The 25,408-nt window shown below is 42.2% G+C and overlaps 2 protein-coding genes across 2 annotated transcripts in view; one reads left to right on the forward strand and one right to left on the reverse strand.

The window, feature by feature from the left end:
• Positions 1–1,159: 1,159 nt before the first annotated feature.
• On the reverse strand, positions 1,160–20,136 carry LOC101861961 (mediator of RNA polymerase II transcription subunit 17). The gene is made up of 14 exons (XM_013084267.2): positions 20,016–20,136; positions 18,600–18,779; positions 17,699–17,834; positions 16,787–17,126; positions 15,712–15,842; positions 14,365–14,436; positions 13,756–13,815; positions 12,470–12,669; positions 11,852–11,908; positions 10,823–10,957; positions 9,588–9,702; positions 8,665–8,813; positions 5,210–5,342; positions 1,160–3,468 (listed from the first exon to the last, which is right to left on the reverse strand). The coding sequence occupies exons 1-14, from the start codon at positions 20,129–20,131 to the stop codon at positions 3,388–3,390; spliced, it is 1,905 nt and encodes a 634-aa protein (XP_012939721.1). The 5' UTR covers positions 20,132–20,136; the 3' UTR covers positions 1,160–3,387.
• A 75-nt stretch (positions 20,137–20,211) lies between these two features.
• LOC101862191 (pecanex-like protein 4) overlaps positions 20,212–25,408 on the forward strand; it is a gene marked incomplete in the record, with an annotated part of 18,649 nt that continues 13,452 nt past the window's right edge. The window contains 5 exon segments of the mRNA XM_013084266.2: positions 20,212–20,572; positions 21,248–21,454; positions 22,645–22,981; positions 23,820–24,069; positions 24,852–25,022. Coding sequence (XP_012939720.1) covers positions 21,323–21,454; positions 22,645–22,981; positions 23,820–24,069; positions 24,852–25,022 — 890 coding nt within the window.

The following is a 25,408-nucleotide window of genomic DNA, read 5'->3' on the forward strand; positions in this document are numbered from 1 at the left end:
CATCGATGGAATCAAACTTCAGAGTTTTGTTTCAGGGCTGAGTAGGCAAAGCATTTTCCATCTAAGGAAAAAATCTTTCAAGGGGAAGGAAGTTTTTTCTTTCTGTCTCCAGGTGGAGCTGGTTTCTGTTATATAGAGGCACCAGGCACCAGGTATGGTAATTACAAAGGAATTTTTCAATGGGGGAGCTGGTTTCCGTTTTATAGAGGTATGGTAATAACAGAGGAATTTTTCAATGGGGGAGCAGGTATGTATCTTTATGATGTTTTATTTTAGTTTTAGTAGAGGTTTTACGGCGCTCGCAACTGCATAAGGTCATATGAGCGTCAGGTTTATGATATTTCCATTAAGGCATGTTCGACTGTAAATGTAAAATTCAAGGGAAACATCTCACCAAGCAAACTTCACATTACAATTTATTGCAGTAAACATATTAGTCACGACGAGGTGGAATCAGGCGCTCGTCAAGTTTTGGGCATGTGGAGTTATTGGTATCGTCTTAAATTTTTCAGTTGTCTTGCTTTTAATGAAAAATTATCCATTTGTCTTGAATACAAGTTGAGATATTGTCGATTGAAGTGAAGGAGGTGGGGGAGCCTGGTTCCAGAGGTAAAATTAGCGAGAAATGGCTGCCAAAGTTTAGTCATTTCCACAGCTTTAGAGTGTGTGGAAACTGAAAATTTTCACTTTTTGTGCCTTTAATCAACGTTTTTCAGTAATAATCCACACAGAAATGAGTTCTTTAATGGACATCAAAGGTGTTGAGCCCCCCAAAAAAATTTGCAAAAAAATCCCAATATTGTGGGGGAAAAAAAGCCAATTTCATCACTTTCATTATTTTGACGAGAGCCTGATTTCACCACGCTGCCTCACATATTCAGTTCTCCATCTTTTAGTTTAGTTTTAATAGAGGTTTTACGGCGCTCGCAACTGCATAAGGTCATATGAGCGCCAGAACATTAGAGGTGTTACAAGAGAGTAACAAACATAAAAAAGAAGAAGGGGAGATAAGGACGATAGATGTTTGATAGGAAAAAAGGAGCAAACCACACCAGAGCACCCGCCAACCACCCACAATCTCCATCTTTTGAAGAGTTCACACCATCATGATCAAATAACGGCAGTATACACCAGTATACGATAGGACAAGAAAACAAAGTAAAGATGTAGGCCAACATTTTATTTCTCCAGAATGATCCAGACACAAGAGAATTCACTCTCTCTAACATTATCCACAAAGCTTCAAAATTGTGAACGAATGAAAAAGCTTTTCCCCTCAGACATGGGGAAAAGATCAAGCAAAACCCTACAATGAAAATAAAAAGTCTTATAAAGACTATTGAAGTTGAAGCCCTCACATCCCATCAATAAAAATAAGTGCAAAATTTTCTGGAAAACTTTACAAAATGCAAAGAAGAATCAAAATAACAGTCGATACACTTGTACAAACATTCATACACATGCACACACATTCCCACGGACATTTTATTGAGCTGCAAATTCAGGACCCAAGAGTAGTTGACCGTTGACTTTTCATTGGTAACTGCCACCTCACGCAATCACATGCCAACGTCGTTCACAAGAAATGCCTGCCAAGGACAATATTCCCAAACAAGATTCACTCCCACTCCCAACATTGTTCATAAGACGGTTCAAAAAGCAAGCAATCCGATATAAGACTGTTCATAGAGCAGTTAATCCAAAAACATAAGACCGTTGACATAGCAGACAACCCTACAACATAAGACTGTTCACATATATAGCAGACAGACAATCCTACAACATAAGACTGTTCACATATATAGCAGACAGACAATCCTACAACATAAGACTGTTCACATATATAGCAGACAGACAATCCTACAACATAAGACTGTTCACATATATAGCAGACACACAATCCTACAACAGAAGACTGTTCACATATATAGCAGACAGACAACCCTACAACATAAGACTGTTCACGGGACAGACAACCCTACAACATAAGACTGTTCACGGGACAGACAACCCTACAACATAAGACTGTTCACGGGACAGACAATCCTACAACATAAGACTGTTCACATATATACCAGACAATCCTACAACATAAGACTGTGGACAGACCAGACAAGTCAGTGGGTAAAGTACATAGCTCCGACCGCCAATCCCGTGAAGCGAAATGCCCCAGTGCACGCAGCAAATCAGACCCATCCATCTGAGTCAGGGCTGGCCAGATTGCCCTTCATTACAGTGGCAAAGGCTACCATTTTGGCACATTACAACCGATTTGACTTGTGACCTTGAAATTTTAAATTCTGCAGTCAAATCAAGTTGAATTAGGTCATATTGTGCCAATAAAACGGAAGCTTTTGCTCCATCCATGAAGGAAAATGTGGCTGGCCTCGACTCAAATCGACTGATCTGATTTGCAGCGTGCACCGGGTATATAACGCAAACATCCCACAGGCATGAACGTTCTTGTCCCTGTCTGACCCAGCTCTGTACTGTCAACAGTAGACCAAAGTGGGTACCACACTGTCATTGTCCCAGCATGCTTGAGGCAACACTACACTCCACAACGTACGGTCAGCAGCACATACACTCACTCTTGTCCCCCAGTCTCCACCAAGCAATGTGTACTGAAGTGAGAACCTCAACAGTTTTCCTGCCAGTCAGAACGCATTTCCCTGCAGCCACAGAAGATCATGAACCAGTCACTCGAGCACAAAACTCAGACAGGAAGTTTATCGCAGGAGTCTTTCCTCGATCACAACTGGCTGTACAGCAGCTGCTGCAGAACACCACAGTCCAGACAGTGAGATGTCGTTGATGTCGCTGATCCAGCAACGGCTGAGCTCTCGCCCGTCTGTCCAGTGCCACGACATGACAAGTGACCTAGATACACCTCTCTCTGTATACACACACAGAGGTCTCCTAGGACAAGCTCACCCTCCACAACCACAAGTACTCCACTCGGCTAAATTGTCCTCACAGTCTCGACTTTACGGTCACCGGCCACGACTACAAGTACACAAGTCCTGTAGTTTGTCCACACAGTCTTGACTCTATGGTCACCGTCCATGACTACAAGAACATTAGTCCAGTAGTTTGTCCACACAGTCTTGACTCTATGGTCACCGTCCATGACTACAAGAACATTAGTCCAGCAGTTTGTCGACACAGTCTCGACTTTATGGTGATTGGTCACTGGCCATGACTACAAGTACATTCGTCCAGTAGTTTGTCGACACAGTCTCGACTCTAAGGTCACCGGCCAAGACTACAAGTACATTAGTCCAGTAGTTTGATAATGCAGTCTTGATTTTGTGGTGATAAAAAAGCGAGCAGACACTTTGCAGCAGAAGTAAATGTCCGATCCAGTATGTCGATCTGTGAGGTGGATCAACTCGTGTTGAGTCTCGCCATCAGCATGTCGATCTTGCCCACCAGATTGCGACCTTCCAGCTGCTGTAGATTCACCTCCTGGGGCCAGATAAACATCGTAGGAAAGTGTGAGGAAAACTGAGATACACACTATTTTAAGAGTTTTACGACATGTAACACAGATTGGTCACATATGTGCAGAGGATTAGAAGTGTTACTAAAGAGCAATATACAAAGACAAAAAGAGAGACAAGGATGATAGAAGTTTGATAGTAAAGAAGGAACAAATCACACCAGAGCACCCGCCAACCACCCACTGTTCAAGTAGAAAGAAGAACATCAACACAGCTATGGTCACTTCAGACAACACAGCTATGGTCACTTCAGACAACACAGCTATGGTCACTTAGCACAGGGAAGACTTCAGACAACACAGCTATGGTCACTTAGCATAGGGAAGACTTCAGACAACACAGCTATGGTCACTTAGCATAGGGAAGACTTCAGACAACAGAGCTATGGTCACTTAGCACAGGGAAGACTTCAGACAACACAGCTATGGTCACTTAGCATAGGGAAGAATTCAGACAACACAGCTATGGTCACTTAGCACAGGGAAGAATTCAGACAACACAGCTATGGTCACTTAGCACAGGGAAGACTTCAGACAACACAGCTATGGTCACTTAGCATAGGGAAGAATTCAGACAACACAGCTATGGTCACTTAGCATAGGGAAGAATTCAGACAACACAGCTATGGTCACTTAGCACAGGGAAGAATTCAGACAACACAGCTATGGTCACTTAGCACAGAGAAGAATTCAGACAACACAGCTATGGTCACTTAGCATAGGGAAAATTCAGACAGAGGGACATAAAAATAAGAGGAAGGACAAACTTGAAGACCAACCAGTGACACTCTCCAACCACCCACACAAGGGAGTATGTAAACTTAACAAAAGTTCAAACAAAAACTGAGTTTTTAAAAAAAAACAACAACACGTAACGCAACAGCTCACACAAACATAACAAAAGCAACCATTAGAAGGAAGACTCAAAAAGAAACAACAACATGTAACGCAACAGCTCACACAAACATAACAAAAGCAACCATTAGAAGGAAGACTCAAAAAGAAACAACAACATGTAACGCAACAGCTCACACAAACATAACAAAAGCAACCATTAGAAGGAAGACTCAAAAAGAAACAACCCCCCCCCCCCCCCAAAACAAAGACAACCACAAGCAGGCTTCCCAACTGTTTCAAAACCCAGCCACAGACACCCAATATTACAACGTCAGAACACGTATCAAAGAACAAACCGACATTAAGTGGGACTGGTTCTGGTGTAGTGTATGTGATGTCCTCCCAACAACTGTTTCAGGGACAACCCCGGGACATTCATTACAGTCGACAAACCAACATTTCTTGTGCCTGTCACCTGTCACTGCGACAGCGTTCATCCCTCTGTGCCCCACTCCTTGCCCAAACAGGCCTCTATCTTCCCCGCTCTCTGCTTTACTCCGATGTATTATTTTATGAAGCTGTAGACCACTGGAGGGCTTTAAGTGTTCAGTGTTTGATGATGTAGGAGATCTTCCCTTATTTCTCTTTGCCTCTATTGTACCCTGCAGCACAATTGTCATCAGGTCTGTTTTTATTTTTCAGTTTGTGTGATCAAGGTATTTCTGACAAACAAAACAAAACCTCTCCTGACCAAGGTATTTCTTACACACCAGACAAAAAAACCTTTCCTGACCAAAACATTTCATAAACACAAGACAACACCCCCAACAAACCAGACAAAGGCCGTAACAAAACCAAAGAATCCCTCACCTCGTAGTCCCCTGAGAGCCCAGCCCACTTTGCGGCGGTGACGGCCGGTGAACCGTGCACCTCCCCGCCCAGCTCCGCCTTCTTCACGGCCAGACGCTGGCCACTCACCGGGTTACTGTGGAATGCCATGGTGCTGGGGAACAGATCGGTGCAACGATGTTATTAATATTATCGAAGGTTTTTTAGTTTTAGTAAGGTTTTACGGCGCTAGCAACTGCATAAGGTCATATGAGCGCCAAGGGATGGACGTCAACAGAGAAGTCCAAATGAGGAATCAGGCTTACTCTGTTCACCTCTCTGGCCTCAACAGCACAAAGTCTGCTTAGACCAGCAAGGCAACCAGGAAATAGAAGTTCACAAGAGAGTGACAAACATACAAAAGAAGTAGAGGGAAATGACGAAATAAGGATGAGGAAAGAAAAAGCAGCAGTTCCCCCTATGTGTTGTTCAGGCACAGTATGAGCATGACATTGATAAATCAGCCCATTTGCAATTCTGTTGTGCAAAAGAACATGTTAATATCCCCCCCCCCTTGGGAATGGCCTAAAGACACTTCAATCATGCATACATATTATTATGATCTTCGGATTAACGCTAACCCATAAGCAGACAGCGTTAATCCAAAGATCATACGTATGCATGTTCATTCACTTATGTTTTGTGTTGAGATGAAGGTATACTGTAAGGGAGTGGGTGCTGTAGAAATTATCTGCATTATTATTATTATTATTATTACCATTGTAATATTATCATTATTGTTATATTATTATTGCTATTATTATTATAACTGTTATTGTTATTATAATCATATTATAATTACTTTGATTATATTATAATTATCAATATTGTATTATTACATTATAATAATTATCATTATATGATGATAATAATAATTATTATTATTATTACAGTTATTGTAATTGTAAAGCCGAGTACTCACACATTGCCCCTGGGGGAAGCCAGCATGACGGTGGAGGAAGTGCCGTAAGCCTCCATGTCTGCGTGGCCACTGTTGTTGATCATGGACAGGACCGTCCAGCCCTGGACTTTGGCCAGGTGCAGCACACACATCGTCTGGTGCTGGCAAATCTGCCGGGCCGCATAAACAAACGTTTCTTTAGTTTTTTTAGTTTTAGTTTGAGTTTTACAGCACTTGCAACACGAATCAGGTCATGTAAGTGCCTGTGGTTAGTTGTGTCTCTAGAGAGTAAAATACAAAGAGAAGACGGAGAGATAAGGACGACAGGCGTTTCTTAAGACATGAGGAGCAAACCACACTTGTGCACCCACCCACCAACTGATGGATGATTGATAGGAAAGAAGGAGCAGACCACAGCAAAGCACCTACCAACAGATAGATGATTGATAGGAAAGAAGGAGCAGACCACAGCAGAGGAGTGCCCGCTGACCACCCACCAACCCAGGCTGAGAGAGGGATACAACAATATCCCAGCAGAAAAAAAGAGACACTCAATAAAAATTCTCCCCAATCAGGAATCTTGTGGGCGACAGTGAAACTCCGAAACCACAACACCACCGACGCTAGAACAGTTGTTTTTTTAAAGCAATCAGTTCTAACAAAAAACAAAGAAAAAAACGGGTTAAATCCAGCAAGTATGGGAGATTTTTCATAAAATATTTTAACTGGTTGCAAACAAAATCTAAAATTGAAACAAGAATTTTTGTTATAAACTTATGTAATAAAAGAAAAAAGCTGTAATTCTAAAATCAAGCTTACATACTACATACTTTATTCAGCCACCGATCATTCTGAAATTTTAAGATATTATCCCGGTCTACGCCCGTTTGCAGTGGCAAACCAGATACAAGGTGTTTACAGTCTTAGATTTCTGGCCACAATACCTGCCACTGGATGAGGTCACGCAGTTCTGTGACCTCGAAGGACAAGGAGCACACGCGGCCGTCCTTCATCACGACGCGGATCGAGTCCGTCCCGATGAGTAGAACCAGGGAATTTCTGAGAAGGGAAAGTAGGACGTTCTACAATTAGTCAAATTGCAATAGTTATTTCAATTCTTAAATTCCCACGAAATAATTCCCACACAATCATTAGTGGAAATTCTGCTTCTTTTTTTTTTTGGGCAAAAGTTTTACGGCATTTGCAACACAATAAGGTCATATAAGTGCCGAAGAATAGATAACGTGTTACAAGAGAGTAACAAACACAAAAAAGGAGGAGGGGAGATCAGGACGATGGACGTTTGATAGGAAAGAAGGAGCAAACCACACCAGAACACCCGCCAACCACCCACTGAATTCTGCTTCCTGCTTACAAGTCGGTGTCCCAACAGAGGGTCAGGGAACTCGATTCCCACCTTTGATTTTGTCCCAACAGAGGGTCAGGGAAGTCGATTCCCACCTTTGATTTTGTCCCAACAGAGGGTCAGGGAAGTCGATTCCCACCTTTGATTTTGTCCCAACAGAGGGTCAGGGAACTCGATTCCAACCTTTGATTTTGTCCCAACAGAGGGTCAGGGAAGTCGATTCCCACCTTTGATTTTGTCCCAACACAGAAACATCTCTAGTCAGTACAAACACTAAGTGTACCTTCCAAAACAGCACTCCGCTGCCTGTCAGACAAAACTAATATGGGCCCAAGCAGAAAATAAATACTTAGACTAATAACTGTTCTGGTGAAAACAACGGAAATCATAAAAATAATAAGGGGAATTCATACAGCGCCTAATCCCTAGAAGGCTCTAAGCGCCCCTCAATACAGAATTGTAACTCAACTGACAAATAAAAGGACGAAAAATGAACGTTACGAGACCGTTTAACTGCAAACACACACACAACTCCCAGGCTCAAACACATTCTCACATATACAATAACAGGGATAAAAAAAATATTTTTTTTAAATCTCCAGAAAACCTGCATCCCTGATAAGCATAAATGTGAGAGTTCACCTGAGGATCTCATAGCTGTAGCAGGTGAAGCTGATGACACACAACTCCCAGACCCACACACATTCTCACATATACAAAATAACAGAAAAAACCCCCCCCAAAAACATGGAAAACCGGCATCTCTGATTATCATTATAATATCATGAATGCTAATTATCATAAATACACTACCTGATGATCTCGTAGCCGTAGCATGTGAAGCTGATGCGTACGCTGGACTCGAGGCTGTTGTTGAGACAGCTCCAGTGGGCACAGATCTGGGGGTCCTGGATGGTCACCGCCAGCTGGTCGATCACACGCATTGTTCTACGGGAAGAGGGGGGGGGGAAGAGGAGAGAACAAGTTAAGTTTCAGTTCTTTCGTTCACTTTGAGTAAAGAGAGGCACATTGATATGATAGAGACCATTTAGCGCAGAGGTAAAAAAAAATTCTAGCTTCGTAAGTTTTATGGCACTTGTATCACAAATATGTCATATAAGTGTTAAATTTTAAAAGAAAACTAGTTTTTACACCCATCGTCCTACTCACACATTGCCCCTGGGGGAAGCCAGCATGACGGTGGAGGAAGTGCCGTAAGCCTCCATGTCTGCGTGGCCACTGTTGTTGATCATGGACAGGACCGTCCAGCCCTGGACTTTGGCCAGGTGCAGCACACACATCGTCTGGTGCTGGCAAATCTGCCGGGCCGCATAAACAAACGTTTCTTTAGTTTTTTTAGTTTTAGTTTGAGTTTTACAGCACTTGCAACACGAATCAGGTCATGTAAGTGCCTGTGGTTAGTTGTGTCTCTAGAGAGTAAAATACAAAGAGAAGACGGAGAGATAAGGACGACAGGCGTTTCTTAAGACATGAGGAGCAAACCACACTTGTGCACCCACCCACCAACTGATGGATGATTGATAGGAAAGAAGGAGCAGACCACAGCAAAGCACCTACCAACAGATAGATGATTGATAGGAAAGAAGGAGCAGACCACAGCAGAGGAGTGCCCGCTGACCACCCACCAACCCAGGCTGAGAGAGGGATACAACAATATCCCAGCAGAAAAAAAGAGACACTCAATAAAAATTCTCCCCAATCAGGAATCTTGTGGGCGACAGTGAAACTCCGAAACCACAACACCACCGACGCTAGAACAGTTGTTTTTTTAAAGCAATCAGTTCTAACAAAAAACAAAGAAAAAAACGGGTTAAATCCAGCAAGTATGGGAGATTTTTCATAAAATATTTTAACTGGTTGCAAACAAAATCTAAAATTGAAACAAGAATTTTTGTTATAAACTTATGTAATAAAAGAAAAAAGCTGTAATTCTAAAATCAAGCTTACATACTACATACTTTATTCAGCCACCGATCATTCTGAAATTTTAAGATATTATCCCGGTCTACGCCCGTTTGCAGTGGCAAACCAGATACAAGGTGTTTACAGTCTTAGATTTCTGGCCACAATCCCTGCCACTGGATGAGGTCACGCAGTTCTGTGACCTCGAAGGACAAGGAGCACACGCGGCCGTCCTTCATCACGACGCGGATCGAGTCCGTCCCGATGAGTAGAACCAGGGAATTTCTGAGAAGGGAAAGTAGGACGTTCTACAATTAGTCAAATTGCAATAGTTATTTCAATTCTTAAATTCCCACGAAATAATTCCCACACAATCATTAGTGGAAATTCTGCTTCTTTTTTTTTTTGGGCAAAAGTTTTACGGCATTTGCAACACAATAAGGTCATATAAGTGCCGAAGAATAGATAACGTGTTACAAGAGAGTAACAAACACAAAAAAGGAGGAGGGGAGATCAGGACGATGGACGTTTGATAGGAAAGAAGGAGCAAACCACACCAGAACACCCGCCAACCACCCACTGAATTCTGCTTCCTGCTTACAAGTCGGTGTCCCAACAGAGGGTCAGGGAACTCGATTCCCACCTTTGATTTTGTCCCAACAGAGGGTCAGGGAAGTCGATTCCCACCTTTGATTTTGTCCCAACAGAGGGTCAGGGAAGTCGATTCCCACCTTTGATTTTGTCCCAACAGAGGGTCAGGGAACTCGATTCCAACCTTTGATTTTGTCCCAACAGAGGGTCAGGGAAGTCGATTCCCACCTTTGATTTTGTCCCAACACAGAAACATCTCTAGTCAGTACAAACACTAAGTGTACCTTCCAAAACAGCACTCCGCTGCCTGTCAGACAAAACTAATATGGGCCCAAGCAGAAAATAAATACTTAGACTAATAACTGTTCTGGTGAAAACAACGGAAATCATAAAAATAATAAGGGGAATTCATACAGCGCCTAATCCCTAGAAGGCTCTAAGCGCCCCTCAATACAGAATTGTAACTCAACTGACAAATAAAAGGACGAAAAATGAACGTTACGAGACCGTTTAACTGCAAACACACACACAACTCCCAGGCTCAAACACATTCTCACATATACAATAACAGGGATAAAAAAAATATTTTTTTTAAATCTCCAGAAAACCTGCATCCCTGATAAGCATAAATGTGAGAGTTCACCTGAGGATCTCATAGCTGTAGCAGGTGAAGCTGATGACACACAACTCCCAGACCCACACACATTCTCACATATACAAAATAACAGAAAAAACCCCCCCCAAAAACATGGAAAACCGGCATCTCTGATTATCATTATAATATCATGAATGCTAATTATCATAAATACACTACCTGATGATCTCGTAGCCGTAGCATGTGAAGCTGATGCGTACGCTGGACTCGAGGCTGTTGTTGAGACAGCTCCAGTGGGCACAGATCTGGGGGTCCTGGATGGTCACCGCCAGCTGGTCGATCACACGCATTGTTCTACGGGAAGAGGGGGGGGGGAAGAGGAGAGAACAAGTTAAGTTTCAGTTCTTTCGTTCACTTTGAGTAAAGAGAGGCACATTGATATGATAGAGACCATTTAGCGCAGAGGTAAAAAAAAATTCTAGCTTCGTAAGTTTTATGGCACTTGTATCACAAATATGTCATATAAGTGTTAAATTTTAAAAGAAAACTAGTTTTTACACCCATCGTCCTACGAGGGGGGGGGGGGGGGGGGGGGAGAAGTTTAGTTTCAGTTCTTCAGTTCACTTTGAGTAAAGAGAGGCACACTGACATGATAGAGTGGAGGAAAAAATAAATTCTAGTTTTCGTACGTTTCACGGCACTTCCAACACAAAAACGCCATATAAGAATCAAAGATTAGCGGCGGTGTTACTTTTTTAAAAATGTAGTTGTTTTTACCCCCCCCCCACCATCCAACATAATTTAGATTATTCAGGGGGCTGGCTTCGACCCTCCTAGTCAAGACCAATCTGGGCTGAGATGGATACAACATTCCAGCAGATATAATATCTATAAAATATTTTTTCTTAAGTCAAGTCTCCTGCCTCCAACAGTGAAGCGCCTCACCGCTGCTACATCACAGACACAGGTAGAGGTGTTACCTGAGAGGAACATACAAATGATAGAAGCAGGGGAGATAAAGACGATAAGAAAAAGCAAGACAGAAACAACAGAGAGAAAGAAAAGAAATAGTACTTACTAGTACACCCTCCAACCACCCACAGGTTAGAAACAATGGAGCTGATACAAAGACATGCTTGGTCCAAGTGTGGAAGGTGTTTAGAAGAGTGCGGGGAGAATTAACAAAGGTGTAAACTACTATAGCTTATAATTCGTGGAACTTTCCGGTCACCAGAATTATTGACTCACCGTAAGCGGAGGACAGAGTGCTTCGTCTGCTTCAAAATTTGTTCCAGCAACGATTCGCTGTGGAGAGAAATAAAAGAGAAGTTTCAATTTGTAGATAAGATAAGAGCTTAAAAAGAGTTAAAACCGATCATTTATCATTTTATGAGAAATCGCCAAACGTAAAAACAAAGGCAGACATAAGGCTGTGTTAGACAATTTTGCCAGTTATCTCATTTATTTCATCCACACAATAAGCACAAACATATTTGGACTGTATTCTAAGTTCTTTCACTCACACAATAATGCAGAAACCGTATTCCCCATACTTTCACCAACACACTAATGCACAAACACATTTGGACTGTATGCTCCATTCTTTCACCCACACAATTACGCACAAACACATTTGGACTGTATTCTCTATTCTGTCACCCACACACAATAACGCACAAACACATTTGGACTGTATGCTCCATTCTTTCACCCACACACAATAACGCACAAACACATTTGGACTGTATTCTCCATTCTTTCACCCACACACAATAACGCACAAACACATTTGGACTGTATTCTCCATTCTTTCACCCACACACACAAGCACACAAACAGCCCCTGTAGACTCCATCCTGCACCAACCTGTGCGACATCTCCATGAGCTCTTGTCGCGAGGTGGCCACGGGGCCGGCCAGACGGCGGCGCTTGGTCATGCCCAGCATGGCGTTGACGGGGTGTGGGGGGCTGTAGTTGAGGTTACGGTCATGCACGCGACGCAGCAGTTGGTGCAGTGAGTGCTCCAGCACGTGGTTGTGCTCCAGTTTGTGGGAGGACAGCGCCACCTGGGAGGGAGAGGGAGACAACTTTTGTTTCAACACGATGTGCCAGGTCAATTGTCACGTAGAAATTTACAAAATGTAAGGCGTACTGACACAATGAAAGATTTGATTCTCAAAATTAACACATGGAGATATAGTTAAATATATAGTGATTTGAGCGCTTAACCAGCTGCTTGCACTGTACGCTTCCCCGGAAGCTGAGAATGTTCCTGAGTGTTCTATGGTCTGCTGGAGTAATAATATAGTGTAAAGCGCATAGAGCTTGCTTTCGAGTGGGGATATGCGCTATACAAAATGCTATTTATTTATTATTAAAAAATCGACACGCAGTTCAAACTTGTAGACTTTCAATTGATGCCATTTTCTTTAAGTGTAAGTTGTCTTTTATCATTTCGTACATTTATAAATTGTACACACTCCATCTGTAAAGTTGACGTACCTTCTATTTCCAAAGGACTAAAATCCGATAAGAAACTCATTTTGTCAACATGCCTCACAAAAGCCTTATTGACATGTTAAAATGAGCTGCTATGAATGAGAGACCTTGAAACTTTAAAATAAACCTTTAAAAAAAAAAAAATTCGGCTTAAGGTTTTGTAGAAAAGGCTGTGAGTATATTTCAGACTTTTAGTTTGGCAAAAAAGCAAGGATACCTGAAGAGAAACGTCAAGTTTGTGAACAGGTTATTGTGTTTTAGTAGAACAACCAGAGTCCAATATTGACACAACACACAGCAAATACTTTCCTCCCCCCTCATCATACAGCACCATTACATCCAAACATTCCTACAAACTTCAGCTGGACAATAACTGCAGAGTCTAATAGTCCACTTGTACAGAAACAACGATCCAAACACCCTTGTGACCCGCTACTTCCGGGGTGCCTTGATAGTCGAAGCAGACTTCGTGTTGTTGAAGCTAGAGAGGTGAGCACAGTAAGTCTGATTCCTTTTAAGGATTTCTCTGTTGACATCCACCCCTTGGCGTTCATATGACCTAATGCAGTTGCGAGCGCCGTAAAACCTCTACTAAAACAAACAAAAAACACCCTGGTAATCTCTACAAGATGCTACCATCTCTAGATTCTCACCTTCTTCTCTTTGCCCGTGTAGTGACAAAGGATGATGGACAGTTGGACTCCAGGAAAGACCTGAGGATGACAAAAAACGACGGTCAGGTCAAACAGTCAGTTCCGTTCCATCAGAACAATACACCTTAGATCTCGATAATTTGTGAATTACTGGCCCCCACCTGCCTCAGTACTGTGTCTGCCACAACAACACACAAGTTTATACTCAGGTGATAAAATACATAACAAACTGGACCCTACCCGCCCCTCCTAAAAAAAAAATTATTATATTTTAAAAAATGGACAGAGAGTAGATAATTAATCTCCCTTGATATATGAAATACAACTACGTAAAGTCCAACCTGTCCAAGTTTGCCATCTACAGGCAGGGAGTTATGTGATCATTTTGGACAGGTGGTGCTCTGTGACTGGTTCATTATGATATAGAGCAATTGTGGGCATGCATGTGTGTATGCGTGTGTGTGTGTGTGGTAGTTTGTACATGTGATTGTTTGTCTTTGACAGGCGGTCATTAGGGCAGGTTCGACTGGTATGCAGAAATTGTTTTAAAATCAAGAGAGCGAGAGTGCTAAAATATTTGACAAAGAGGAGGAAAGAGAAGAGACTTACGTTGGTGAGGATCTGATTCCCGATGACCATGTGTGGCGTGCTGCCCTTGATCTGCACTGCTTCTCTGGCCAGCTGGAAGACAAACATTACAAGGTTAGCCATGACCTCATTTACTTCTTCCGGTAATGATAATTTTTTTTGTAAGAGTTTTACGGCGCTTGCAACTGCATACGGTCATCTAAGCATGTGGGAATTAAATTCTAGTTATGAATAAGAATAATGAAACTATGGACAAGAAATCATACTTCACAGAATACATACATCAAACGAAATGAGCTGAAAAAATAGAACCAGCCTTTGATGGAGCGCACCATTCGACTATATTTGGAGCCAAATGAGGAGGAGGGAGGAAAAAGTCGCGTTTACCCTCGAATATAGCGAGATGTGTTTTCCCCTTCGTCTGTGCGTCCATGATGGTGAGCACCAGCCCAGTGAGGTTTTTAACACAGTGCAAAGACAAGATAAGATTAGATAAGATAATACTTTAATGTCCGTGAGGGAAATTTTTCTTGGCTGTACACGACCTTACTGGAAACATCACAAGACAGTCGCTGCAGTGGAACCCACAGGGAGCACGAGGCAAGGGTAGGTCACGGGAAACATGGAGGAGATGCGTGGAAAGGGACATGAAAGAGATAAAGCTCACTTGGAAGGATGGCCCAGGACAGAAATAAATGGAAGGAGCTTGTATGTGGTCTATACCCTGCCAGGGGAGAATATAAGGCATTGATGATGATGATGATGATGATGAACAGGACAGTAAAAAGACACGTCATGATAGTGGCCAGTCTAGGATATTACAATTTTTACAATTCAAGTCTAGGTCCACAGAGCTATAAAACGTGTTAACCTAAGGAAAGAGCTCTTTACAGTTCAAGTCTATGACCCATAGAGATATAAAACATGCTTACCTGAGCAAAGAGCTCTTTACATTATTATTAAAGTAGAGGGTTTTACGACACTCCCAACTGCATAAGGTCATATGAGTGCCAAGAGGTGGGTGTCAACAGAGAAGTCTTTACAGGGAATCAGACCCACTCTGCCCACCTCTCTAGCTTCAACAGCACAAAGTCTGCTTCAACTATCAAGGCATCCCGGAAATAGCAGGTCACAAGAGGGTGACAAACGTACAAGAGTAGTAGAGGAAAGAAAAAGCAGCAGTTCCCTGTTGTAGATCAGGCACAGTTATGAGCGTGACATGAATCAGCCCATTTTCTACTGCACTTGAACGAGAAATGTCCCCCCTTTGGGAATGGCCTAAAGACACTACAATCAGTGGCACTGCCCTGGGGGATGAGCTTTTTACAGTTCAAATCTATGACCCAAGGAGATGTATAACCCACTTACCTGAGCAAAGAGCTCTTTACAAAAGAGAACGTTCTGGGCCACCTCCAGTCTCTGCTGCCAGTAGGCATCAGGTGGCATGGTGCCCAGACCGGCCGGCATCTTGAGGGTGGCGCTGGTGATGTCCATCAGGTCTAGGGGGAGAGGGGGGAACAACAGCTCAGTTTAGTTTTAGTAAAAGTTTTACGGCACTTGCAACACAATAAGATCATATAAAAGTGCCGAAGATTAGAGGTGTTACAAGAGAGTAACAAGCACAAAAACAAACAAAAAAAGGAGGGGAGATAAAGACGATAGATGTTTGATAGGAAAGAAAAAGCAAACCACACCAGAGCACCCGCCAAACACCCACACAACAGGTCAAAACTATGATTGGAGAAAGGCATTACATCTTGACAGACGATCTTAAAGTAGTATGCATAGTACCTAGTCAGAAGACATAGAAGAAGTAGATTGCCCAAATACAACTTGCCTCCCTTCAGCTCTTGACTTCCCTGACATGCTCTAAAGGAGAGACATCGTCAATACGTTTGGAATCAAGGAAGATGTAAGGATGTGCTTGACTATTTCCCGGGTGTGATAGTGGTACTTTTTTTTTAATGGTAGGTAATTTCTTAATTTTAAATTTTGCTAGGAGCATTCTTGAAGGCACCCACTTGGCAAGTTCCTTGTGGATACGGACATTACATTCGGAGATCCCAGGGCTAAAATAATCTTACAATGTTGTAAGCGGCATTAAACCATTGTAATTACATTCAAAACTGTCAAAGATGGCTACCCATTGCTGAGCAGGAAAGTGGTTGTCTTAGACAGGTAGACATTTTGGTCAGCATTATTATAATATTTTTAGAAAAAAAATAAATGCAAGAGCAATATGGGAAGTGGCTGTTTGTACAAGAGACTGTCTTGAACAGGTGTCCGTTAGCGTAGGTTGGGCGTTACTGCTATTAAGTTATTTGTTTGAGAATGCTCTCAGGTCTGCTGGGGTAATAGTATAGACTGTGAAACGCATAGAGCTTGCTGTTGAGCAGGGATTTGCGCTATACAAATGCTATCTATTCTTATTATTATTACTCACTGGGCACGTCATTGACCTCCACTTGGATGTACGCCACACCCTCCAGCTCGCTGGGTATGCTCACGTCCAGACTGCTGCTCCTCGTGTTGACCTCCCCTTCGGCCACGAGGTCCGAGGTCTTGAGCACCTCGAAGGTCCCTCCCTGCCAGAAGCGGGAGCCGGCCGACTTGTAGCTCAGCTCCCCGAGGATGGTGTTGTGGACTTTCTTGAGGCGCCACAGTTTGCGCAGTTTGAGCAGCTCCATCAAGAAGTTCTCCTGTGTGTTGGATGCCATCTCCGCCTGGACACGCTTCAGCCGCTCCGCTCCAGCCGATAAAATCTGGGACGCAGCCACTAGACTCTGCAAAAAAAAAACAACCATATAATAATGTTATTCATTTTAAACAAGATTCCCCAAAGAAGAGCAGATGTGTTAGCCTGTCAATACATTTTTTGAACCCACAAAGACAGAAACTACACTAGCATTTTACAATGTAGAATTTTTTAAAGTACAACAAAATGCAAAAAAATTGTCCTTATTGCACAAGTCTTTTTTGACTTGCACATTTCATAGCGTTCATTTATAAAAAGGCACTTAACAGGGAAATGACATCTTTGGAAGTGAAAAAAAACCCAACAAAACAGCAGCAGCTCTAATGGCCACTTTCCAAAGAGGTGAAAAAAACCAAACAGCAGCAGCTCTAATGGCCACCTGTCTAAGACAATCACCTGTGGAAACAACCACTTTCAACAGTGTATTTTTTAAATACTATAATGATAATGTCCAGGACATCCACATGATGTCTAAGACAACCACTTTTCTTCATGGCAATGGGTGGCCATCTCTGACAATTTCAACTATAATATAATATACAAATTTTGAAGAGTGAGCACTGAGGACTACAACTGTAACAAAACATGTGAAGCTCCAACCTTCTTCTTGGCCAACATCTGCAGCGACGCCTTGAGCTCGGGCGCTTCCTGCGATACGGGGTCGGTGACCATGTAGTGTTTCTCCTTGGCGATGTTGAGGACATCATAGAGGACACTCATCTCCGTCAACGCCCCTCTGAAATGTCGGACTTAGCTTTAGTAAGAGTTTTACGGCACTTGCGACACAATTAGGTCATATACAACAGATTAGGGGTGGTACTAGAAAGTAACATGCAAAGAAAAGGAGGAGAGAGAAGAACAGAAGATGTTTGATAGGAAAGAAGGAGCAAATCACACCAGAGCGCCAGCCAACCACTCAATCCGAAATGTCGAAAAAAAGCCATGCTGCAAAATTGGTAGGAGGGATAATGAGTTTCAGAAACGAGAAAGCTATTGTAAATCCTGTTATCACATTACAAGAAAGACAAAAAAAGTCAAATGAACAGTTACATAGAGTGAAAGGATAAATTCCAACTCTGGCAGACAACGAAATGTAGTTTACTTCTCTCCACTTGGGAACCAGACTCTTGGGAACCAGACTCTTGGGAACCAGACTCTTGGGAACCAAACTCTTGGGAACCAGACTCTTGGGAACCAGACTCTTGGGAACCAGACTCTTCCACTAGTTTCTTTCTATCCCTTGCTATTGCCCCTTACAAAAACCTAGTCTGTGAGATCTGCTCAGTCTTAAGTGTGCACTGCCACCTTGTGAGATCTGCTCAGTCTTAAGTGTGCACTGCCACCTTTGACACAGAAGCTGATTTATGTTATTATTCAGTGTTGCAATAAATGCGTATTTCCAATACAAAATGTTTTTTTTGTCCAATCAAGTATATTGATATGAATATTTGAGAGTACAGGATGACTCTCTATTGCACAGACATGGTAGACAGAAACTTACTTCAGCTTGTTCCTCACGGAATCCCAAGGCCACAGAGAGGGTTGAAAAGGTGCCAAGACTTTATCCTCATCCGTCTCTTTTTCTCCCTCTGACGTAGGCTTGCCTTTCTCCTCACTTTCATCTTTGAAAAAATCTATCTTGTACGCAAGCTTGCTCAGGTTTTCTGACATGGACAATGGGCTGTGAATAGAAAAAAGTTTTTTAAATGATTGTTTTTATATAAATATGTTAACATCTCATTGAAACAGTACTATTGCAGAACAAAAAAATGTACAGACAGTAGCATAATATCATATAGTATAAAAAGGAATGAGATGAACTGAGGAACATAAAGAAACAAAAAGTGAAATTAAAACCATGCTTTCTTCAAACGCCTTCAAATAGCACGTCCCCCTGTTCTCTACCCCCTCCTCTCTCTCTCCTCACACACACTCTACCGGGTCTGGGCGCTGAAAATTTCAGAAATCACAAAAGATTTGGCACTCCTGTACAATTGCGGTCCCGTTTACGGATACATATACTCGCTTTGACCCCACCAACGATTACATCTTGTTCTAAACGATAGCCTACTTTTTGAAGCGCGTGCCAATAGGCCTCTATGGAGAGATAGCCAATCAAACCTAATTGCAAAACATGAAATTATGGTCAAATTCAGGGGGGCATGCCCCCCTGAAATCTGAAACCCCCCTTGCCTCGTAAAATACAAGTGAAATTTTACTGCTCATTTTGTAGGCTAGATCTACTGATAAAACATCGATACCGAATATTTAAATCAGTTTTTCGATATCCAGTCTAGTCTTGCTTGTGTGATTTAGTGCTAGAACTAACGGGACCGCAATTGTACAGGAGTGCCAAAGATTTCCCCTACCGGGTCTGTATACTTCGTGACTTTGTTGCCAGTTACCGGGTCTGTACACACTTCGTTAAAATTGCACTAACAATAGTATCAGTGAGGCACCTTTTGGTTTCATCTGAAATACAAATACTTTAGGCATTGCAAACTAAAATTTTATTTCCAATTCAGCCACTGAATTGGGGGTGAGAATAGTGAGACATAGGGCCATGGCTATTCTCACCGTGAGAATAAGCACTACTTCCAGGCTAAAAAAAAGTAGTGATTGAACTCCCACTGTTACTGCTGACGACAAGTGCCAGTGAAGACCAAGTTACTTATCAACTAACTGAGTGATCACTAGATCTGCTCCCTGTCTTAACCCTTGCCCTAACTCTTTCTTACTGTGAAAAAAGTAGGGCAAGAACTGACTCTGTACTGTAGTTGTAGTGTAAACTGTAAATATGGGCCACCATCAGTATCGAGTCTAGATTAGATCTACTGTGCGACCAATTGCAGTCATATAATGCAGCTAATGAATTTATAAGTATCACAAAGAACGTAATCATCTTTGTTTTACTTACGCAACATAAATTTCTTGCCCATCGTAGTTGACTTCTTGTATTTGATGCTCAATTACAGATTCAACACAAACATTCACCGAGGGAGCCGCCATTTTGTCGTAAGCCAATTTAAGCATAGAGTCAGTACTTAAAGTTTCGTATATTCTTGAATTGTAATTTTTAAAAATTGTCTTGTACTTCTAATAAAACAATAAATCAGCACAAGACGATACAAACAATCATTACTATACATGTAATCATATTTCTTTGGGTTTATTCTGATCCTTGAATTACGAAACATAACTTCGTGCTGTTCATGCTTGACTCCAAGGAAGGACCAACAACGAAGCTATCACAACAATCCCTGAATTATTGACGAAAGAGATAAGGGTTTCCATACGACCTGTCGTTGTGATTGTAAGAAGGGAGAAAGCAAGAACTAGATACTTTAATTGTAATTTGATACAAGTTTCTCTCCTCAGGCTATGGATGTGTTGCCGGTTTCTGTTGATTTTAAACTGACACTACCTTGAAACGATGGAAACGGAATCTTCTTATTTGTCTTGGACAGTTAACTTGTGAGGCAAGTGAAGACGAAGATTGCCGAAGAATGTCTTTGTTAAAATTAAACTGTTACCCCCATCAATTTCTCCGTCTTCTTTTCTTTTGGTTGGTTCGTTTTCTATCCTAATTATGCCCCCACCCCTTTCAATCCCCACCCTCTTTTTGATTACAGGAGATGTGGACATATGATGGGGAAAATAGTCTAATTTCGCTATGCTATATTTTTGACACCAAGTCATGACATAATGTTTCCATGGGCATGATATGCTATTATGTTCCACGTATTCCATGGTAGAGTTAATCTGCTCTAGAATCATGCTGTCCCAAGAATTTCTGGAACTACAATTGTATTGCAAATGAATTTCAAATGATTCCCCCAAAATACTTTTAGGAATTTCTGATTCCGTCTTTAATATAAAAAAAATAAAAGTAAGTCACGGTCACTCTATTTCTTATATTTGAATGATTTGAATTTAGTAAAAATATGGTAAAATTATGAAATTACGATACCTTGAATGCAAAACATTATAATTTGTTTCATTATAATGAAATGGCTGAATTATAGTGTAATGAAATGTTGTAGTAAGACTACTACTATTGACTAAAAATTATAAACCTTGCCTTGTTCCTTCAAATAAAATCTAAAGTTAAAGAAGAATTTTCACTGTCTGTTTTCTTTGACTCAACAGAGCACATGAGAATGAGTTGTCATGATGATTTAGCTCGGGAGTAAGCCCCAAGCCAAGCCCTCCACAGCCTCCACCATGGGGATGGGTGTGCCGCTGCTCAACGAGTACAAGCGCCGATTTCTCCTCAAGCGCATTCCGCAGACCATACTCGGAGGCTTGAAACTACGAGTGGGCTATGATGCGCCTGCTTACGTCTACTTCCATCAGGTATTGACTGGTTTGAGAATGTGATGCGTTTTTGTTTGATTTATTTGGAATAGGGCGGTTCAATTAATTTTATTATTTTGCAGTGTAGGTGCTTTTGTTATATATAAATACAAATTTTCAGCCTGGACGAATGAAGAAGTATTTTCTCTTTCTTTTTTTTTTTATATGATGTGCATGCATTTTTCCCCCTTTTAATAAAATCATTTCTGAATTTTCCATAGCAGTATGTTGTAGTATTACTGATTACAAGTATTTTTTTACCACACGTCTTAGAACATCAACAGTGTCTTTTTCCTGATCCTGAGAGACGTAAAGACATATAACCCCAAGTGTTGTTCATTGGATGTGGTTTGAAATGGGGGGGGGGGGGGGGGTCCAAATTTACTTTCACCCTTTGGTGGGGGTGTCTGCTTAAGTATGTGTGGCACTGCGGTGAAGTCAGGCGCTGGTCAAAAATGAAAACGGGAAAAAAAACCCGACATTTTTCTACTCAATTGGCAATTTTTATCAGAAGTTTTTTCTTGGTTCAACACAATTTTATGTCCATTTACAAGCCCACTTTTGTGTGGATTTTGCCGAAAAATGTTGATCAAAGGCACAAGAAAATGTAAATCTACTTCTCTACACTGGCATTTTAGTGATTGTTCTAGTTTTTATACACATCTGTACATGTGTTGTCTGAGCTTATGTGTGTGTCGTGTTGTTAGTTTATGTCCTGACACATATTATGTGAGGCAGCGTGGTGAAATCAGGCACTCATGAAAATAGTCACAGTGAAAAAACTGGCATTTTTTTCGAAGGGTCGTGAATTTGTTATCGAATTTTGTTTTTTGGCTCAACACCTTTCATGCCCATTAAGGAACACATTTCTGTGTGGATTTTATGGAAAAATGTTGATTAAAGGCAGAAAAAATGTAAATTTTCAGTTTCCATGGACTCTCAATCAAGTAAATAACTTATCTTTGGCGGCCATTTTCCCACTAATTCTACCTCTGAAACCAGGTGACCCCCACCTTCTTCAATTGCAAATATTTTGACTTTTGTTCAAGATAGATGAGTATTTTGTTCATTGAAAGCAAGGCTAATGAATGAGCTTTTAGATGATACCAATAACTCCACATGCCCCAAAATTGACGAGGGCCTGATTCCACCACGTTGTGACACTCACGGTGATTGTCTGCCCCGACCAGATCGTCCTGTGGCTGGTCCCGTTTCTGTTGGGCTGCGTGTTCACGCTGGTGTTGGAGCTGGCCTACACGGACGCACAGGTCTACGACTTCCTGCTACTCTACTGCTGCCTGTACGGGGCCTGCATCGTCATCTTCGTGGTGGTGGTGCAGACCATCAGTACGGTCGTCCAGATGAAGGAGAAGGAGAACCAGCTGAGCGGAGTCATCCAGAAGAAGAACATCCTCTCCGACGAGGATGAGGTGGACTTTGAGACGTGCTGCGGCGCAGAGACGCTGGGCTTTGTCATCCCGCCCAAGAAGTTTAAAGTAAACATTGCCGTGCATGCATTACTGTCAGGTGAGTGAGGTTGTTTTTTACAAAATGATAATATTATCCCGGGGTTTTTTTTCCAAAGATGTGGTCACTCTCTTCAGTTTAAAGTAAACATTGTTGTGCTTGCGTTGCTGTCAGGTGAGTGTGCAGGTAGGCCGCTTTTCTTGTTCTCCCCCCCCTCCCCTTGTTATTTTCACCAAAAGAAGAGTTAATTTTTCTAAGCATTTGCTTTCTGTATAACCCGATATAAGTTGTACCTATTGTCTTTTTGTTTGCAAATGAAGCGTCATAAATGTTTCAGGTATTTTTAGAAAATCCCAGTAACATCCCTGAGTGTGGTTTTAAGAATCTCAGCTCAGATTTGCCCTGACAGGCAGGTTTGAAGCAGCCACCTCTAAAAATGGTCCAAATTGTGTGGATGGTGGCATAAAACTTCTCCAGATATATTTATATATATTTATTTGGCTTTTTCTCTTCTGAGTTCCTTGGGAATCTCATCTCACTCAATTTTATGGTGATGTATTGTTCACTGCGGGAGGTGGGAGGTCACCTCTGATAGGTCCCACATCTTTTGTTTCCTCTATTGTTCCTGTCTGTCTGTCTGTCAGTCTTGCATGAAATGATTGTAATTATCTCGAAATGCTTCGAAGCATGATTGATTTCTCTGATATGTGTGTACTCTTCTTCTTCTTCTTCTCGATCTCATCACACTTGAAGTCCGGTATCTATCACAGACTGGGCTGTCCTGCTCAGTTCCTCTGTTGGCCTGTACAACTCACCTGTAGTATTATAACACCTGTTGTATTAATGGGGTTTGCTGCTTTTACTGTTTTCACGTTTATAATTTTTTTGTCCCATCCAGGTCTCATCTGTGGGATGGGATTCTGGTACTTGTTGCCGTACTCTGTGAATGAGCTGTACGGCCACTCATATGGGGTGACGGCGGCCATCTTTATCCTGGGCTGGTTGACGGTGTGCGTGGCACAATACTCTCTGACGTGCGGCGCGCCACCAGAGCCGGCGATTTACCGCACGATGGACACATACGAGCTTCTTCCTCTCACACGCCCTCTCTACGCGTTCATTTGTTACAGCATTCACATAGCTGACTGGTGAGTGGGTGCGAATGTGTGACACGAATAACAGTAGAGTCCACACTGAAATCTGTGTGTGCAAATTGGACAGGAACAATTTTAGTATTTGGTGTTTCAAAAATAATTCTGTGTGCTTTTATCTCTTAAAAAGATTAAGGATTCCCGGGTTGTTGAGATGTATAGACTTGTTTGATTCATCCTTGAGCCTCCTATATTCCTAATTTTTGGTTAGAGACGTTTCGAAACAATAATGTTAAGTGTAATTTAAATAGATTGCCTAGTAATTCATCTTCCAATGATTCTTAAAGCCCTCTTATATTCTTTTTCTCCCTGAACCTTGCCAGACAAAACCAAATTATTTCAAGTTCCAAGTGCCCTGGTGCAGTTTGCTCCTTCTTTCGTATCAAGCAGGTTGTCCTTATCTGTCCTCCTTCTTTTTTGTATATATGTTATTCTCTAGTAACATCTCTAATCTTCGACACTCATTTGACGTATTTCCAAGTGCTCTGGTGTGGTTTGCTTCTTCTTTCCTATTAAACGTCTATCGTCTTTATCTCACCTCCTTCTTTTTTGTGTTTGTTACTCTCTTGTAACACCTCTAATCTTCGGTACGTATATGACCTTATTGTGTTGCAAGTGCCGTAAAACACTTACTGAAACTAAAGAGTAAGCCTGATTCCCCGTTTGGACTTCTCTGTTGACATCCACCCATTGGCACTCATAATACCGTATGCAGTTGCGAGTGCCGTAAAACCTTTCTAAAACTAAACGACACTCGTTTGACGTATGTGTGTTGGTAGGTACTCGTCCGGCGTGCTGCTGGCCAATCAGATCCTGCACGTGGTGTTTGTGCTGCTGCCCGTGCTGTGGCTGTGTGGACTGCTGCCCCCGGCTGAGGTGCTGGTGCTGGGGCTGCTGGAACAGGGGCAGGTCTTTTTGCTGGGGGGGACGCCGTACGCCTCGTGGGCCAGGTAGTTGTTGTTGTCGTTGTTGTTGTTATCTTTCTGCTGGGGGGGACGCCCTACGCCTCGTGGGCCAGGTAGTTGTTGGTGTTGCTGTTGTTGTTGCTGTTGTTGTTGTCTTCTTGATGGGGGGGACGCCGTACGCCTCGTGGGCAAGGTAGTTGTTGTTGTCGTTGTTGTTGTTATCTTTCTGCTGGGGGGGACGCCCTACGCCTCGTGGGCCAGGTAGTTGTTGGTGTTGCTGTTGTTGTTGCTGTTGTTGTTGTCTTCTTGATGGGGGGGACGCCGTACGCCTCGTGGGCAAGGTAGTTGTTGTTGTCGTTGTTGTTGTTATCTTTCTGCTAGGGGGGGATGCCGTACGCCTCGTGGGCAAGGTTGTTGTTGTTTTTGTCTTT

This window comes from Aplysia californica, unplaced genomic scaffold, assembly GCF_000002075.1.
Source record: "Aplysia californica isolate F4 #8 unplaced genomic scaffold, AplCal3.0 scaffold00282, whole genome shotgun sequence".
In the NCBI taxonomy this organism is placed as follows: domain Eukaryota; kingdom Metazoa; phylum Mollusca; class Gastropoda; order Aplysiida; family Aplysiidae; genus Aplysia; species Aplysia californica.

Bases quoted from the DNA above. Each gene is read 5' to 3' on its own strand.
- LOC101861961 (XM_013084267.2), bottom strand. From the start codon at position 20,131: ATGCTTAAATTGGCTTACGACAAAATGGCGGCTCCCTCGGTGAATGTT. The intron at 18,780-20,015 runs GTAAGTAAAACA...TTCTATTCACAG, and splicing joins GGGCAAGAAATTTATGTTGC to CCCATTGTCCATGTCAGAAA. The intron at 13,816-14,364 runs GTAAGTCTCTTC...TGTCATCCTCAG, and splicing joins GGAATCAGATCCTCACCAAC to GTCTTTCCTGGAGTCCAACT.